The following is a 19,204-nucleotide window of genomic DNA, read 5'->3' as shown; positions in this document are numbered from 1 at the left end:
TTTTTTTGTGCATGAGCGATATATTAAACATTGTTTTCTGTAACCTGTCAACTATTCATGAGCATGTCCAGAAAATGTTTGCAAAATGCTTTTAGTTTTTAAATATGATTGGTAAAAGAAATTAAAAATCTTGCACAACATGTTTCTGCTTATTTCAAATCTTAAAAAAATGAATTTGTGTTAAACACTTCACAAACCTGATAACAATGAATCTATGATATCAAGAGTAAAATATATAAAATGAAATTGTTCATATTTGTGGCATCGCACTAGACCATTAGCGTATCATTAACTGGTATTTGTTTAATAAAAATGCAAGTAGAGTCACTGAGCAAGAGTGGCAACCAGGGGTGGCATTCAATGACATATTTTCTATTCGCCACTTTTTCAACTTTAATCGCCTCATGGCGAGTGGCGACCACTAATTTTCAGCTTTAGGTGAAAAATAGCGGAAATACAGAATCTTGGATTGGTCAATTTTTTGCTCTGTTGATCGCTTGCAAATGAGTTTGTTTGATAAATGTACAAGAAATAATGCTATAGGTAATTAAATATTAAAATCTTTATGACATTAGTTCAGGTGAAACACAGCAATCAACATAAAAAATAAGAATTGGGGAAAATAACCAGTTTAAAAATCCTGGATTACAAAAATAAAACCTTTTCATTCACAATATTAAAAATCAGGGTTCGTACGCCCTTGAAAAACCTTTGAAAGTGCTTGAAAAAAAAAAGTTCATTTTCAAGTGCTTGAAAACCTTGAAAAAGTTTTAAAACCTTGAAAAAGTTTCTTAGTGCTTAAATTCTCTCAAAAATCAACGAATTGTGCTCAAAAGTTTTAAAAAAGTATTTCACCAATGCAATTTTCTGAACATGTGCTCAGTATGCAACATCGCTAAAAATTGCTTCCGTGTTTGGGATTTCAATCCTTTTGCATCTTGTAAATATTTTGATGTTTTTTACAACCGAAAGATATTTTGACATATGGTACCTTAGATTAGTTTATTTTTTGTTTAATTTCATTAATTAACAAAGAAATTAATTTGGAAACCATGACAACATTGAACTTACTCGGGTTTCGCGGAAAATTACTCTTGTGTTTGAAATTTCAATCTTTTTGCATCCTGCAAATATTTAAATATTTTGGATAATCAGATGTTATTTTCGCATATGCTACCTTAGATTAGTATATTTTTGTTTAATTTTAATAAAAAACAAATAAATTTATTTCATGGGAAACATGCCACGTCGAACGAACTCGGACTTCGGGAAAAATTGCTTCTCGTGTTTGAAATTTTAATTTTTTAGCATCTTGCAAATATTTAAATATTGTTACAAATCCTGTAAAAAGTAATAATTGTAGTAACGTAACCTGTAAATAGTTTCCCGTAATGAATATACAACCCCTTTTCATTCCGCTAAAGTATAAGTCCCCCTATTTCCTTTTCTTTTCATTGATAAAATTTGATAACGGTCAACGCATTTCGAGAAGCGTGTGGAATATTTGAGAAATTTCTTTTCGGTGTCTATATAAGCCGTTAGCGATGGATAAACAGTGGGAGTTTCGATTCAGATTTCGAACGGAGAGCATTTTTGCTCTGTTTATAGCGAGGCATTTCGCTGTGTTGTTTTCGTATTTGGAAGTAAATACGTGTGTAAACGTTGAGTTTACGGTGTTGTGTGATAATTGCTTAATTGCTGATGAATAATTTAGCAGTTGTTGACGATCTCTCCTGTACATAGTGTAAATAAATTTCCTGTGTTTTTATCAAGAACTGTGTTTTCATTTCAAGAAAGTGGAAGTCGCACCGAATCCGTTACAATTTGGCGCCCAACGTGGGGCTTCTTCTGGACTTTCTTGGAGTAAGTGTGACTTTGGACATTTTTTCATAAAGACTTTTTTTGAATTAGGACTTTATTTTTATGGTGATTACTCGCGCAATGGATGAACAATTAAAACAACTTCTTGACGCAATCACCTCTGTGAAGAGTGATATGGCGGCTAATCACGAACAATTAAAAAGTGACTTGACTGCAAGTTTTACAGCTAATCAAGAACAATTAAAAAATGATATGGCAGCTAATCAAGAACAATTAAATGATATGGCGGCTAATCAAAACCAATTGAAAAGTGATTTAACGGTGCTGAAAAATGACCTAGTTTCTAACCAAGAGGAAATTAAAAACGATCTTACTTCGGTAAAGACTGTGATGGAAAATAAATTTAATGAGATAGAGCATCGAGTTGATGCTATTGAAGGAAAGTTTGAGGCAGTTGAAGGCCGATTCATTGCAGTGGAAAATAAAATCGAAGAGAAATTTGAAGAAAAATTAAGTTCCGTTGAAGGCCGATGCAATGCTGTAGAAAATAAACTGGAAGAAGAAGATAGAAAATTTCATCAACTTAAAGAAGACATCTTTAAAGACCTGGAAAGGAGATTGGCGACCGCGGAAAGCAGCTCTGTACAGTTTGGCGCTCCCACATCGGTTGCTCGACTGTCCATTAAACTTGCCACATTTGATGGGAAAACTTCGTGGCAGGTTTACAAAACTCAGTTCATGATAGTGGCGGAAGCGAACGGATGGGACTCTGCTACCAAGGCCTGCCATCTTGCAGCATCCCTGAGAGGTGACGCAGCAGACATTCTTCAGACCCTTCTGGACAGCCAGCGCCTGGATTTCGCCGCCCTCACATCTGCGTTGGAGCTTCGCTTCGGTGAGAAGTGGCAGAAAGATTTCAGCCGACTCCAGTTGAAGTCCCGTTTCCAGAAAACCGGGGAAACCCTGCAAGAGCTAGCAGCGGACGTCGAGAGACTGTCTCATCTTGCTTTTTGCGACTGTCCTGCGGATGTTCGAGACAACCTGGCACTCAAGTACTACATCGACGGGGTTCGAGATCCGGAAATCCAGAAAGCTCTACAGATGGCGGATGTCAAAGACCTGAATTCTGCTGTTGTGTATGCGATGAGATACGAGGCCGCCCAAGAAGCAACCCGTGTGGATCGCCATCTAATCCGGACTCAGGAAGCTGATGAGTCTGATTCCAGGTCGTCCCACCTCGCTGAACTTGAGAGACAACTCGGTGACTTGGCAAGACATCTGAGCAGCATAACAGCCCAAAAGAAACATGACCAGAAGTGCTGGAAATGCGGTAGTGAAGGACACCTGCGAAGGAGTTGTCCGGCTCGCCAAGCTACGCGAGGGAAGGAAATCACCACCACCAGAGCTCTGCAGATTTCCTCTTCTAGTAGTGGCAGTGATGGACTTTTCATTTACGCACATGTAAATGGGAATCCTTGCAAACTGATTGTCGACACTGGAGCCAATGTGACAATCGTTAGGACAGATGTGGCTCGTGAATTTGGATTGAAACTGTTGTGGACATCGCCACGCGTAAGTCTCCAGACTGTGACAGGTGACAAAATTGAGATTCAGGGTAAAGTGGACTTGGAAATAGTGTTTGGGAATGCCACCTACCATCATACGGCATTCGTTGCTGATATCACGGACCCCTTCATTCTCGGATTGGACTTTTTAAAGAAATACGACTTCACCCTTGACTTCAAGACTAATGAACTGCACTCGATGAGAGAAGACATAGCCATCTTCAACGTTGAAAATGATGTAAAATCCGCTCATCAAATAATTGCCCAAACAGATTTGTCAATTCCCTCAAGGTCAGAATCATTAATTCCCGGCTCCATTGAAGAAAGCCATAGTTTTCGATTTGGACTCATTGAATCCCCCAACTTAAGCAATAACCCAAAAGGAGTGCTGGTAGCATCTACGCTTGTGGACCTTTCTAAGGATGTAATTCCTGTAAGAGTCGCCAACGTGAGTGAAAGGCCAAGGAATATTCGCAAAGGTGAAGTGTTAGCAACTTGTACTCCAGTAAACTGCATCATTAGAAGAATCAATTCCCCCGAAACTGTGTCTTCTGAGTCCTTGACATCGAAGTTAATTGGGAGTGCGCCATTATCGAAAGATCAAAGAACTGCTGCAGAACAATTGGTGGACGACTTCAAGCATCTGTTTTCATCTACATCGGAGGATGTGGGCCGGACGAATTTAACGCAGCATAGGATCTGCACTGGAGAACACCCCCTATTAAACAGCATCCAAGACGACTACCGTTCGCCAAGAAGGAAGAGGTTGAGACCCTCCTGAAAGAGATGAAGGAGAATGATGTAATCGAACCGTTATCCAGTCCTTGGGCCTTTCCCATCTTCTTGGTCCGAAAGAAAGATGGCTCCACCAGATTTTGTGTCGATTACTGGCGGCTGAATGAAATCACCAAGAAAGACAGTTACCCTCTTCCACAGATAGACGACACCTTGGACACTCTGTCCGGACACAAGTGGTTTTCGACCCTGGACTTGAAGAGCGGCTACTGGCAGGTTGAGATACACCCTGATGACCGAGAGAAGACAGCGTTTACAACTGGACAAGGCTTATGGCAGTTTAAAGTGATGCCCTTCGGCCTCTGCAATGCACCAGCTACGTTCGAGCGTCTTATGGAGACAGTGTTAAGAGGACTTTCTTACGAATCCTGTCTGGTCTACTTAGACGATATCATCATCGTGGGACGCAGCTTCGAAGAACATCTGGCAAATCTTAGGAAGGTGCTGCAAAAGCTTAAGGAAGCCAATCTGAAGTTAAGCCCGTCCAAATGTAAATCTGTTCCGCCGGGAAGTGAACTACCTTGGTCACATCATCTCTTCTGAGGGTGTTCAATCCGATCCAGAGAAGGTATCTGCTGTCAAGAGTTGGAGTCGTCCCGAAAACATCCATCAGCTGCGAAGTTTCCTGGGGCTCTGCACCTACTACAGGAAGTTTGTAAAGGGTTTTTCCAACATTGCACGACCTTTGCATAAGCTGACGGAGAGCAAGCAAAAGTTCGAATGGTCCAAAGAATACGAAGATGCATTTCTGCGACTGAAGGAGGCTTTAACATCAACGCCTATCCTCGCCTATCCTCAGCCTGAAAAATCCTTCATCCTGGACACTGATGCGAGCAACGAGGGCATCGGAGCTGTTTTATCCCAAGAAATTGACGGAAATGAACATGTCATCGCTTACTGGAGCAAATGCTTATCAAAGTCGGAGCGAAATTACTGCGTCACCAGAAAGGAGTTACTGGCCATAGTGAAAGCTGTAGAACACTTCCATCATTACCTCTACAGCAGAAAATTTCTGCTTCGGACAGATCATGCCTCATTAACTTGGCTTTTGAGCTTCAAAAATCCGGAAAACCAGATTGCCAGATGGATACAGCGGCTCCAGGAATATGACATGGGGATCAAGCATCGAAAAGGGTTATCTCACGGTAATGCTGACGCTTTATCAAGGAGACCCTGTCCTGAGAACTGCCACTATTGTTCCCGAATCGAGAAACAGTATGGAACGACTAGCCCTACCGCCTATCAGGTGACAGTGACTCCAACATCATCAGAACCTGATCCATGGAGTGATGACCAAGTGCGAAAAGATCAACTTGAAGACCCCGACATAAAACCAATTTTAGAGTTCATGGAAAGTGACAGTCGACGCCCTAGCTGGCAGGACGTTTCCATCTTCAGTCCTGCAACAAAAAGATACTGGGCTTTATGGAACTCACTCCATTTACGGAACAGCGTGCTACACCGGAAATGGGAATCTGACGACGGCAAGACATCTAGGTGGCAGTTACTACTTCCCCGATCCAGGATTTCAGATGTTCTGAAAGAAATACATAGTAGTGCGACTGGAGGACATTTTGGTGTCTTGAAAACCCTCAATAAAGTTCGGGAGCGCTTCTTCTGGAGCAAGGCGAAGGATGACGTGGAGAGGTGGTGCCATTCTTGTGACGCCTGTTCTGCTCGTAAAGGACCGAAGAAGAGAAGCAGAGGGAAGCTACATCTGTACAACGTTGGAGCTCCTTTCGAACGAATTGGGATCGACATCCTGGGTCCTCTACCAAGAACTGCTGATGGGAACAAATACATTCTTGTTTCCATCGACTATTTCACCAAATGGCCGGAAGCATATCCCATTCCAGATCAAGAAGCTACCACTGTAGCAGCGACTCTAGTCCAACATTGGATCTCGAGATATGGAACACCTTTGCAGATTCATTCCGATCAAGGGAGGAATTTCATCTCTGCTGTGTTTAAGGGCCTATGTCAAATTTTCGGAATTGAGAAAACTAGGACAACACCACTACACCCACAATCGGACGGCATGGTGGAGAGATTTAACCGCACAATCCTGAACAATCTCGCTTATGCTATCCAGAAATCAACAGGATTGGGACAAGAAGCTACCTTTGTTCCTGCTGGCCTACCGCAGTGCTGTCCACGAGACTACCGGATATGCCCCATCTCAGATGCTCTTTGGACGAGAGCTTCGGCTACCTTGTGATCTCGTCTTCGGTCGTCCTTCGGATGCGCCTTCATCGCCTGAGGAGTACATCCAGGATCTCCAGGCCCGGTTGGAAGACGTTCATAACTTCGCACGAGAGCGAATCAACATCGCGGCGGAGAAGATGAAGACCAGATACGACACAAGGTCTACTGGACATGAATTCAACGAAGGCGACAAGGTTTGGTTATGGAATTCCATCCGACGGAAAGGTCTGTCACCCAAATTGCAGTCGCATTGGGATGGACCCTACAAAGTCCTTAAACGACTAAATGACATCGTAGTGAGGATCCAAAAATCACCTAATGCAAAACCTAGGGTTGTACATTATGATCGGTTAGCCCCATACTATGGCCATAGTTCATGAGTATAACGTAAACAACCATGGTTGATAACATAAAAGTTGTAGATAATTTTTTTGCTTTTAATGTTTAGTAATATTTCTTGTTATTATTGTGTTTCCTATGCATTATTGGTTATTATTTAATGTGTATATTTGTGTACATGTGATAGAAGTTTGGCACCCTTTCTGGGGATTGTACTGCCCGGGACGTGCAGTCCTTAGGAAGGGGGCAATGTTACAAATCCTGTAAAAAGTAATAATTGTAGTAACGTAACCTGTAAATAGTTTCCCGTAATGAATATACAACCCCTTTTCATTCCGCTAAAGTATAAGACCCCCTATTTCCTTTTCTTTTCATTGATAAAATTTGATAACGGTCAACGCATTTCGAGAAGCGTGTGGAATATTTGAGAAATTTCTTTTCGGTGTCTATATAAGCCGTTAGCGATGGATAAACAGTGGGAGTTTCGATTCAGATTTCGAACGGAGAGCATTTTTGCTCTGTTTATAGCGAGGCATTTCGCTGTGTTGTTTTCGTATTTGGAAGTAAATACGTGTGTAAACGTTGAGTTTACGGTGTTGTGTGATAATTGCTTAATTGCTGATGAATAATTTAGCAGTTGTTGACGATCTCTCCTGTACATAGTGTAAATAAATTTCCTGTGTTTTTATCAAGAACTGTGTCTTCCTTTCAAGAAAGTGGAAGTCGCACCGAATCCGTAACAATATATTCACTAATCGGATGTTATTTTCATATTTGCTACCTTAGATTAGCATATTTTATGTTTAATTTTAGTAAAATATAAGTTTTTTTTATGGGAAACATGACAACATTCAACTTAATTCGCGAAAATTTGCTTCCCTTGTTTGAGATTTCAATCCTTTTGCATTTTGTAAATATTTTTATATTTTTGGCAATTAGTAGTTATTTTGACACTGCTACATCAGATTAGCTTATTTTATTTTTTATTTTAATAACTAAAGAGTTAAAGAATTTATTACCTTGGTCTTGTTTAATTATTTGCTTATTTATTTTTGCAATTTCAAATTTGATTATCTTTACCTAATTTTTGGTCATAACAGATTTTTTTGAAAAAAATTCAATTTTCAGTAGTTGAGCACCTAACAAATTAACTTAAAGTTTGTATTTTAAATATAAAGTTGATTTATATAATTTTATTGAGTTGAATTTTATTTATAAGTACATCATTTTTTTTATGTGTGCTAAAATAATTAAGGTGTATAAAAGGGTTGGTTGTGTTATGATTATTCACTTGAAATCCAGTAGTGTTCGTTTTTATGCTTTTACCTCCCTATATCTCCAATTTTCCCCTTTTCCTCAAATGTTCAAAATTACTACTTTATTAAGGTTGTGGGTACTTGGAGCAGCTTACTGAAAGAGGCTTTAATCAGCAAAGGGGTAGATAGCTTAAGGAGGGTCATTGATCTTCATTTGGATCTAATAAATTGATCAGGACCAGCCTAGCTAGGCCCAGTGCCTGTTGCTGGTTATCAACAGGCACTGGGCATGGTATTTCTATGCAGAATATTTTGACTTAATAAACTATTTTATGAATTGTATGCATAGCAAAAGTTATTGTTGTAAGTATGTATATTCAAGTAATAGGGGTCTTAGTTTTAAAAATTATCCCCCCCCCCTCGCCCCATTTTGCTCTTTGAAACTTTCAGGTAATTTTTTATGAACTCACCTTTCACAATCACACCTGAATACTATTGCCTTTCTAAATTTAAATTCTAATTTCAACAATAAACCATTTGTTCCCAAAATAAAACTACTTTTGTCATAATATATGTCAACTTCTTGTGAATCTTTTCAATTTCGAAATATTGCTCTATAAATCTGAACTTGCACATTTATTGACTATTGCAAGTTAATCAATGAAAGCTGAATAGGCTCAAGTTTGCATTCAGAGTATTTATCACTGCTTAAGCTGCTTTTGTGTATTTTGAGGTGTAGAGACTGGACTGTGGACCTTTCATAAACTTTTCTTACTTCCTAATTTTTAAATTTTTTGAAGACAGTTGAAATGCCTTATTGGCTGAACAACTAATACATACTACATACGAATAATTGATTTGCATACTTATAAATGATTTGCAAACCTAATATTTTTAGAACTTAATAGTCAAACTGAAATAACTTTCTGGGTAGTGTTTGTCCTAACCGCCCTCATATTGTAATAAACCACTGTATAACTATTGGAAATAAATGTTGAAACCCGGGGGGGGGGGGGGGGGGGAGTGACTTCAAAAACTCCTCTCTGGCAATGCCATTGAACTTGGGTATTTTAGTTTCTTCCCATAAAAGTTAAAAGCACTTATGAAAGGTTTTTTTTTTTTTAAAGTATTAATTTGCTCATTCTAGAAAATATACAAACCTCTGACTGCTGCAGCCTTTGAAAAACCTCAAAATTGAACCTTTTGGTATCTGCTTCTCTTTATGATCGAACTTTTCAAACATTTTCAGAATAACTTTCAACGCAGTAGATCTTTCATCAAAGCGTCTCTTGTTGTAGAAAAAGCAATTTTGTTTTCCTATACTTTTTGTATTATTGCCTTATTTCTATGTGTTTGTAGTAAATGAAATCTGCATACAATATTTTTAGTACAAATTTATGATATTGCCTTGAAAACAAAATTTTTTACCTTGAAAAGTGCTTGAATTTTTTTCTGCCTAAAGGGTATGAACCCTGAAAATTGAACATATTTCTGATCATTTTGTTGTCCATCTCTTTAAAACTGTTTATTTTCTCCAAAAAGCAGAGAAAATTTTAAAATATGAAACATAACTATATTGTACCTGCTGTATTTGCAATTTTCAAACTTTCTCTCAAAGCGCCACGGTGCTTACGCCCAAAAATACAGTAAATCCTGATCAACATTCTTTATGAAAAAGTTAAAAAGAAAATTAAGCAAAGCATTAAATTAAATGAAGAAGTCCCATATATTTGAAAAATAGTTTTGATTTTGAAAAATAAAAAAGTGCAAACTTATGTCAACCGAAGATTTTCTTTGAATAATATATTGAAATGGTTTGTGGTCCAAATTTGTGTGCTGTTTGTGTATTTCTGCGGGATAAAATGCAAGCAGTTAGATTTGATCCACCAATCTTTCTGTTCATAGTCAGGTACTTTAACCACAATGCCAAGCAATGGAGGTGGCCAAAGGTAGATTATGTGCTTTGAGTCTTATGCTGCTCATTCTTTTCTAAGTACCTTTCCCTTCAGAAATGGTTTTTTAAAAGTAGTTTTATTTCAAGTTTCAACTAATACAGACAACATTTTTTTTATTTGTCTATAGTCCCTAAATATTTGAAGGAGAAGCACTTGTTTTTTTTTTTTTTTTTTGTCTAGTAGTCTGAAAAAAAGCCCTATTTTGTTCTTGTAAGGCTTGATGAATGTCATAATAAAGTTATTTCTGGGGAGAAAATTTATTGTTTAATTCTAAATGAATGGGCCAGTAACAAAATATGAAAAAGTATTTGCATAAAATTATTTTAGATCCCACTAAAAGATGGAGCTATTTGTTCTACTAAACTCATTTTCCACTAAAGTAGGATGATCAAGAATCTGATTAAAAAGTAATTTTTTCCCTTTTCAGTAAAATAAATACTTGCTAAAAAGTATCTATTATTTCACTGCATATTTGTGTATCAGCAAGTCTTTCCATACCTGTAAACTAATTTTGAAATGTATTTTGATACTATTTGAATTTCATTTATTGAAAAAAAAACTGAATATATTCCTTCCAGAAGTATAAGTGGGGCTGAATGGGCCACTATATCATAGTTATGGATGGGCCACCAAAATACGGTTTTTCCTTTTCTTTTCTGATTTTCCCTTTAATATGAAACATAACTGGCTCTCATAGATTTAGATTACTGTCTTCGTAGAATAGATTTATGCATATTTTAACCCTAAGAAATATTAGCTCTTTATTAGAAACATAAGTGAAATTCTATAAATGACTAGCTGACACAGCAAACGTTGTTTTGTCATATAAATACTTTCTAGTGAATATTTTAGTTATTAATTAAAAAATAACAAATGTATTGTACATTTGTGGGGATGAGATCTTTGACAAAAAGAGGAATGGAGCACTGTAGATGATGATCACAGATTAAAAAAAAAAAAACACTAATTGTTTATTTTCTCAATACAGTATTACACATACACACACAGAGATAAATCTTTACTAATAATAAAGCTGAAAGTCTCTCTGTCCGGATCTCTGTCTGTCAGGATCTCTCTCTGTCCGAATGTCCGTCTGTCAGGATCTCTGTGACGCGCATAGCGCCTACACCGTTCGGCCGATTTTCATGAAATTTGGCACAAAGTTAGTTTATAGCATGGGGGTGTGCACCTCAAAGCAATTTTTCGAAAATTCGATGTGGTTTTTTTTAATTCCAATTTTAAGAACAAAATTATCATAAGATACACCAGTAAATTACAAAATTATCATAACTTGAAGCCTAACATGGGCACAAGCCAATTGGTGACAAAATTCACCATACATTTTTTGTAAATATGCACGCGAACCAAAAGACCTTTTAATTTTCTACCATGGGCAAAGCCTTGTGGCTACCACTAGTACAGAATAAAATGCCACGCTCCGGAAAAAGGCCGAAAAATCTCAATGATTTTTAAAAATGTTGTTACCTTCTGCTTGTCTACAAACAAAATGTTTATTTAGACCCAAGGCAGTTTGTCATCCAATTTCGGAAATCAGGCGACGCATCTGCCAGTGTGTATCTTACACGAACCATTTCAAGCTACTTTTGACCCCCTCATTCCTCAAAAGCTATTAAATCTACATGCTTGAAATTTTGTATGTCTAATAGAGCTGCATAGCAGACCTATAATCCTAAATTTCATGAATGTACCTCTTATAGTTATGGAATAATTAAGATCTGAAAAGTGTCATTTTTTACGCTGACTGACCGACACCCATTAAAATGTTTACGAACTTCCAAGTGTCTCTCATACTTGAAATTTGGCATAAAGATAGATTTTCATGCATATGTAAAGGGAAAAATCTAAAAAGTCTAAAAACTACATTAAAATAGGAAAAAGCTACCTATTTTTTTTTATGAGCATCACGGCATAATCATTTCACCGTGCGATTGCAAAATATTTTGTCAAAAGTTGCCAAAACAAGTTTGTTGAAATTTTAAATTAACAATTTAATTTCTAACCAAAATGGGACTTTAAACGATACTTTAAGTCCCGCTAAAATGAAAAATGATCCATCAAATAACTAAAATTGCAAGTCTAGAGTTAAGCCTTTAAAATAAGAAATAACCAGCTTTAAAATTTATAAACATTTTAGATCTCATTTAAATGCAAATTTTTACAGGAGGAGCAAAAATGGCAGCAATAATTTCAACAATTGAAAAATATTTTCGCTAATTCTGCATACTAATAATTTGTGTTATGATAATCCCCCAGAACAATAAAGAAATTCTAGACAAGTTGTGAGCATAAATTATGAGTGTTAATAATTTTCCTAATTGTCAACAAATTTGATGCCGCCAAAGACCAAAAGCTAATGCACCTTGGCCTTGCTGATAAATGGGAAAAGCAATGCTTATTGCCCAAAATTGGCGATCGTGCCAAGTACCCAGTTATGGAAATATCGTTAAAACTTCTAATAAAAAGAAACTGCAAACCAGTGCACCGTAAAAGCAGGGGGAAAAAAAGGAAACCATATTTATACACTTTTGCATTTATAATTGTCTAAATTAGAGCATAACCTTTGATTTAGCTCTTCAAAAAGTAATGATATCCCAACAAAACATAAATGTGAAAAAGAAACCAAGTTTGGTCGAAATGAGGTTTGGGGCAGACAGTGTCACCGACAAAAAAAAGTTCAGATCTAAACGGTTACCAAGTTCCGTAGGTTAGCAGTTCCTCATAGATATTGGATTTTCCCATATTCTTCAATTCATTTAGAAAACAATTTTTTACTTTCTTTGATATTGGATTTAAAACGTGGCAAGTTTGAAAAAAAAATAGTGATGACTAAAACTTGCTATAAGTTTAAAATCCATTATCAAAGAAAGTAAAAAATTGTTTTCTAAATGAATTGAAGAATATGGGAAAATCCAATATCTATGAGGAACTGCTATGGAACTTGGTAACTGTTTTGATCTGAACTTTTTTTGTCGGCGACACTGTCTGCCCCGAACCTCATTTCAACCGAATTTGGCTTTTTTTTCACATTTATGTTTTGTTGGGATAATTAACTTAAGCAAGGCTTTTACAATAATTTTCAACAACAGTTTTTACACTGATTTTCAACAATGGTTTTTACAATGATTTTCAACAATGGTTTTTACAATGATTTTGAACAATGGTTTTTACAATGAATTTCAACAATGGATTTTACAATGATTTTCAAAATAAAGTTCTGGATAGGGATACTCTGATTACTTAGCGGAATAAAATATACTTTACAACCTATTTTCATACCTACCAAATACACATAAAAAAATTTCATGAAAATCGGTAGAGTCGTTTCAGAGAAGTTCAAACACTAAAACTGTGACAGGAGATTTTTATGTATTAAATTCAGATGAACTGTCCAGTTATTGACCGCACCTACCAGTATTTCACCATTTGGATTTGATATGAGTGATTCCATCCAGTATTTAATAAATAGGTTAGAGTAGAATAGTGTACTTTTGCTTTGATGATTTGATTTTTTGAAAATGTCCCCTTGTTTGCTTTTGTAGGTTGGTGTATATTTGAATAGTACTTTTTTAAAAAAATTACTTGTCTATTTGAAAATTTAAATAATAATTCTTATTTATTATTAAACATTTTGTCAATGATAATAATATTGGATTATACCAAAAGCAATTAAAATTTTAATTATTAAAAAAATATGTAAAATTTTAAAGTAATTGTAATTAAATTGATAAACATGTTTGCTTGTATTTTTATTTATTCATTAGAATTTAAAAGATTAATCCATGTGTTTTTATTAAATTCATTAGGTGCCTCATTCATTACCTTAGGTTGCCCATTCAGCCCCATGGATGGGGATGAATGAGCCAAAGTTCAACATTTCTATTTTCTATTATAATTCATTATAGACATTTTCCAGTCCAACTTTTATGATTTTTATTTTACCATTAAAGTAAAGTAAATAAAGAGCCAATTCTGAGCTAAAAAAAAAAAAAAAAAAGAAAAGAAAAAATTACAAAAATTAAAACAAAAAACTGGCTTATTCATTACCATTCCGCAATATTAACTGTATGTAATTTATAGAAAAAGTAATGAAGTCAAATGTGCAAATGCCATTATATGATAAGTGCTTTTTCAATGCAAAAGTCTATCACTGATCTTTTAATTGGTTACTGGTATTAAAAGGATTGCAAAAAGGATTCTTCCAATAACTTTTTATACTAAAACTGTTCTAATTTTCTTCCGTTAAAAATGAAACTTTAAAAAATATGTCTTGTTTATTTTTTGTGCTTGAACTAAAATATTTAAATAATTTATAATTGGATTAAAAATTTGTTATTTTTCTATTTTGTTTTAGTTAAAGACAGACATAGGAGTAAATTTGAGAGGGATATATTAGTTGAAGTTAACCACCCTTTTATCATCAAGTTGCATTATGGTAAATTATTCTAATTCTTATTTTCTTATGTTCATGTGATCAAGCATAAGATTTAGAGACTAGCAAAGAAGTATGCATTTGAATTTCAAAATAATATTGCATTAAAATTTTCAACTACATATGAAATATATACAGTGAAACCTCCCTTAACGGACACTCCCGAATAACGGACACCTCTAATTAACGGACATTTTTGCAAGTCCCAGTCCCTCAATATAGGCCATTCCACGTAATTTACTCTGAATAACAGACAGTTATTTCACAAAAAATTTCCCTTGCGATCGTAGCACTTCCGTTTTTTTTTCCTTTTCACAGAATATCTTAGTAACTGCGTGCCTTACAAAGCTTTTCTGTGATCCCCCCCCTCCCGTCATTCCTTTATCACTGTTTCTGGGAATTCAAAGGGTGGTAATGGGCAGAGGCAATTGGGGCTTAACAGTTGGAGGCAGAAAAAAAAAAAACTAAAAACATGGCACTTTTTGCGGGCAGCAAAACATAAAAAGAAAAAAAAGTCATGATTTTGTTACGGCTAGTTTTGAGAGTATTGAAGCAGATAAGTGAAAAACTGATGTCAGTCTAACAATTAACGTACGTTTTTCTTCAGATTTTAATGAATTTTGTACACAATAACTATTCAAAAGTTAAGATAAAAAAGAGGAATCGGGGCGATTTTTCTATCTGGGGCTCGCAGGAGATGCAGTTGAGCAGACCGGCGCCGGTAGTGGTCGGCTTTATGGCGCCGTGGTTTCGTTGGGTTGTTTAATTTTTAGGTCATATTGCCAACTGTCAATCATGCAATAGTGATACTCGAGATAAAATAAATTAACCATAAAAAGTGTGGGGGGGAGGGGGGTTGCTCCGCCGAATCGCCGCCGTTGGTAATAGGATGTAATATCCTGAGATGAATTGAGAGGCAAGCGAACCTGCTTTTCATGCAGCAATCGTAGCTTTGCAGTTGCAAACTTTCCTGAAGGCGTGTTGATTTGGTTGATTTTTTTGTGTGACAATATTATTTGAGTTTTAAAATGGCAACTAAAAGAAAGAGACTGACATTGGAAGAAAAAATTAATGTTTTGGATGTTGCCGAAAAAGAAAAAATAAGTGTGCGTTGTCTTACCGATTGTTTTCAAGTTGGGAAAACTCAAATTAGCAAAATTTTAAAAGATAAAGACGAAATTAGAAAATTGTAGATTGTGAGTTCGAATGAAAATTTAAAAAATGTAAAGTTTCGCAAAACAGAAACCAGTGAAATCGACGAGGTTGTCATGAAATGGTTCAGAGCTGCTCGTGCAAAGAACTCCCAATAAGCGGGGTATTACTCCAAACAGATTAATTACACTTGACGTAAAATGTAGTAAACCTTTCGCAATTGTTTGATTATGTTCTACAAAGGGAACAACAGCCCATTTTTGAAAAAGGTAAATTAAGTAGTTCCTCCTAATAGGAACAAAACTTCTAGTCCCTTGACTGTTCGCTATTCGGAGGTTTCACTGTAATTTGTAATCCATTCATACGCTTTCATAGTGCAGTTTGGATCGTCTGTTATTTGCATTACCTGTTAAACTTTATTCAGCATAAGTTTTTTCTTAAATGTGTGTGTACCTTTGTGTGCTTCCTTCATAACAAGATTAATTTTTGACATTCAATAATTCTGTATCTCAGAGCCAGACTGATGTAAGTCCAAAATTTGCAATCTTCTGTTTAATAGTGCATTGTAAGTAGAATCTAATTTTGCATTGAGCCATGTGAACACAATTCTAAAAATATTTTTTTTTTTTTTCTGATCCCTCCCCATGCTTGACAATATGCAATATTCCCAACAAAAACAAAATTACACATGCAAAAACTAGACGACAATTCCAATGTCTGAATTATTACAAAAGCAAAGCAAAGAGCGAAAATTGAAAGTTATTTTAAAAGCTTTGCTTGAATTAATTATAAATATTTTATTTGTTAACAAACATAAGATGGCAACAGTTAAAAATTTTAAATTATTGAGATAATATTTCCGATCATTTCCATACAATTAAAATCACGAGAAATACGCAGACGACAATCTATTACGATTTATCTTTCTTATTGTTGCATTAATAAAGCTATTTTTAATCGCAAAAAAGAAAAAAAAAATCAACACCTCTTGGAGCGATTGGTGTCAAAATTGAACCAAAGCCTGTTTACATATGGATTAACATATATTCCAAATTTCAACCAGAACGTAGTATTACTTCTTGAGATAGGGCACTCACGATGGAAAAAAAGAACGGGCGATTGCGCTACTCCCTTTCTAGCTGTTGACACCAAAATAGAATCAGCTCTTATACCTACTAAGGGCTACTTGCCGATAAATTTTTCTTTCATTCCGTTCATTCTTTCTTGAGATACAGCAGTCACAATTGACGACAAAAAACGTTCTATAGCTCAACCCCCGTTTGAGTTATTGACACCAAAATTGAATCAGCACCAGTTCCTGTTGATGGCAACGTATGGACCAAATTTTGTTTGATTCCTCCAGTTACTTCCTGAGGAATAGCAAGCACGCGTAACTCAAAAAACGTCCCATTGCTCCACCCCCCTTGGAGGAATTCGCGCCAAAAACCAATGGGCACAAGTTCACATAGGGGCACATATGTGTACCAAATTTCGTTCGATTTCATGCGGTAGTTTTTGCTGTAGAGCGGCCACAAAAAACTGGTCACACACAGACGTGACACACACATACAGACAGACATTTTCCAAAAATAGTCGAAATGGACTCAGCACACCTCAAAACGTTCGAATCCGTCGAAATTCGAAAATTTGCACGAATCCAATACTTTTTTCTATATATTAGATATAGAAGAAAGTAAAAAGGAAGAAAAATTAGGGGAACAAAATTGTTTCAAAATTTTTTTTGTAAAAAGCTTGCAAATTACATTTCAAGTTTGCATAATGTTGAACGCTGTAGAATTTTCATAATTAATTACTAATACGTGTTTGATTGAAAACTTCACAACATTTTCTAATCTAGCAAGTTTTGAAAGCCAAAACAGCCAGAACTGAGGTGCTGAGATCAAACTAAGTGACTGAGAGTTGCGTGTAATACATATATTAAAACAAACATTAATGGCTGATACTGAGTTTTCCCAAATAAAAATTGATGTATATACACACATAGGGCTGGACGATATCTGGATTTGCATATCGCGATATATCAAAGTATACATCATGATATATCGGTATAATCAGCTGTATACATATAGAGGGTGGCTTATCATTGCATCCCTTCTCCCCACCTATATGAAATAGATATCAAATTCAGGCTCTCATTTTTTTACAGGATCATATTAATAATTACTTTTTTCAAATTCAAAACGAGAGTTTTGAAGAATTTCCCAACCTTTATAGGTACAGTACAAGAGCGCTACAACACACACCTTGGGATCATTTGCATTATAAAGATTTTGGCATAATATAGACAATTTCTAAAATTTATAAAATACTATTCAGATACCAATCAGCCTATCACATCAGAATACAGGGGTGCCAGTCGCCCCCCCCCCCTTTTTCTCAACCCTCTCATTTTTTTATTATTTAGATCTCCTTTTTATTTCATTTATTTTTTAAAATATTTTTATATATATTGTTAATTTATTATTATTTTATTAGAAAAGTTCTGTGTGCTACGCCAATGACACCCACCCACAAACTAAATAAATAAAGAAATAAAATGTAAACAGAACAAAATAAATAATTTATATTAAAAATAAATCAAAAAATTAAATAAATAAAAAAAATCCCCCCCCCTCCCAAAAAAAATATTTTTGATGGCGCAAGTTGTGCTATACCCCCCTCCCTGTGAGTACCCCTGTCAGAATAAGTTTTAACTATATATTGTGATATAAGTTGCATCAAACGGTCTAAAAGCATAAACTAAGAAGAAAGTTGAAAAAAGAAAATAGGAACAATAAACAATAATTATTTTAAAATAGGTAAAAATAATGATAACTAAGTAAAGAGAACAGAGAAAAAAAAATTAATAAAGTGCCAGAAAACCAAATGAAGGGTTCCAGATAAAAGCTTAGTTATAAATTCAGTGAAGCTCGCGAAGTGAAAAAAAGTTTCAGCAGCTTCGACAAGTTCGAATCTTCGTATATCCTCCGAAATTTGAAACAACGAAGCTTGCTACCAAATTCTGGTATTGTTAGGCGTGTCCCCTCCCACCCTGCATCCACCCTCGAAGTAGCGCAAGCGTGATCCATTCTCGGAGGGGAATCACCGATCTTCAGGCAAGTCGAACGACCGTCGGTGAGATCGCAGTTCAACCGGTTTCGTGCAGTCGATTCCAATGTTGGTGAATTCGAGGACACCGGTTTCGTTTACGATATACCGCCGGTCGTGATATATCATGGGTTCGGTTTTAAAAAAACCGATTTTTATGATATGGCTACGAAACCGGTGTTCAGCTGTATATCGATATATCGTCCAGCTCTAGCACACATAAGGTATGAGTATTTCAATATATTTTTGTTCCTTTTTTTTGTTAACTATTTTTCAAACAGACCATTTACTTATTTCTGAAGTTGCATTTATAGTTTTTGTGTTATTTACGTTTTGCACCTTTTCAGCATTTCAAACAGAAGGGAAACTTTATTTGATATTGGATTTTTTAAAAGGTGGAGACTTGTTTTCAAGACTAAGTAAAGAAGTATGTAAAGTGTTAATACAAATCAAACTTGTTTATTATTTAATGATTAAAACTGCTGGATAATTTTTCAACAAACCTTTTTTTCTGTTAATTTCTTTATGTCTCTAAAACAGAGCTTGACAAATAAATAG

General features: G+C 35.7%; 1 protein-coding gene across 1 annotated transcript in view; it reads left to right on the top strand.

Annotated features, from left to right (window-relative positions):
- Positions 1 to 19,204, top strand: part of LOC129216689 (ribosomal protein S6 kinase 2 alpha-like) — a 72,256-nt gene that overhangs the window by 12,700 nt on the left and 40,352 nt on the right. The window contains exons 4-5 of the mRNA XM_054850904.1: positions 14,309 to 14,389; positions 18,994 to 19,073. Of these exons, the coding sequence (XP_054706879.1) occupies positions 14,309 to 14,389; positions 18,994 to 19,073 (161 nt within the window). The remainder of the gene's footprint in view (positions 1 to 14,308; positions 14,390 to 18,993; positions 19,074 to 19,204) is intronic.

The sequence above is a fragment of the Uloborus diversus genome, chromosome 2 (genome assembly GCF_026930045.1).
Source record: "Uloborus diversus isolate 005 chromosome 2, Udiv.v.3.1, whole genome shotgun sequence".
NCBI classification, from domain to species: domain Eukaryota; kingdom Metazoa; phylum Arthropoda; class Arachnida; order Araneae; family Uloboridae; genus Uloborus; species Uloborus diversus.
The sequence above is the reverse complement of the archived record's forward strand: the minus strand, read 5'-3'. Positions and strand labels throughout refer to the sequence as shown.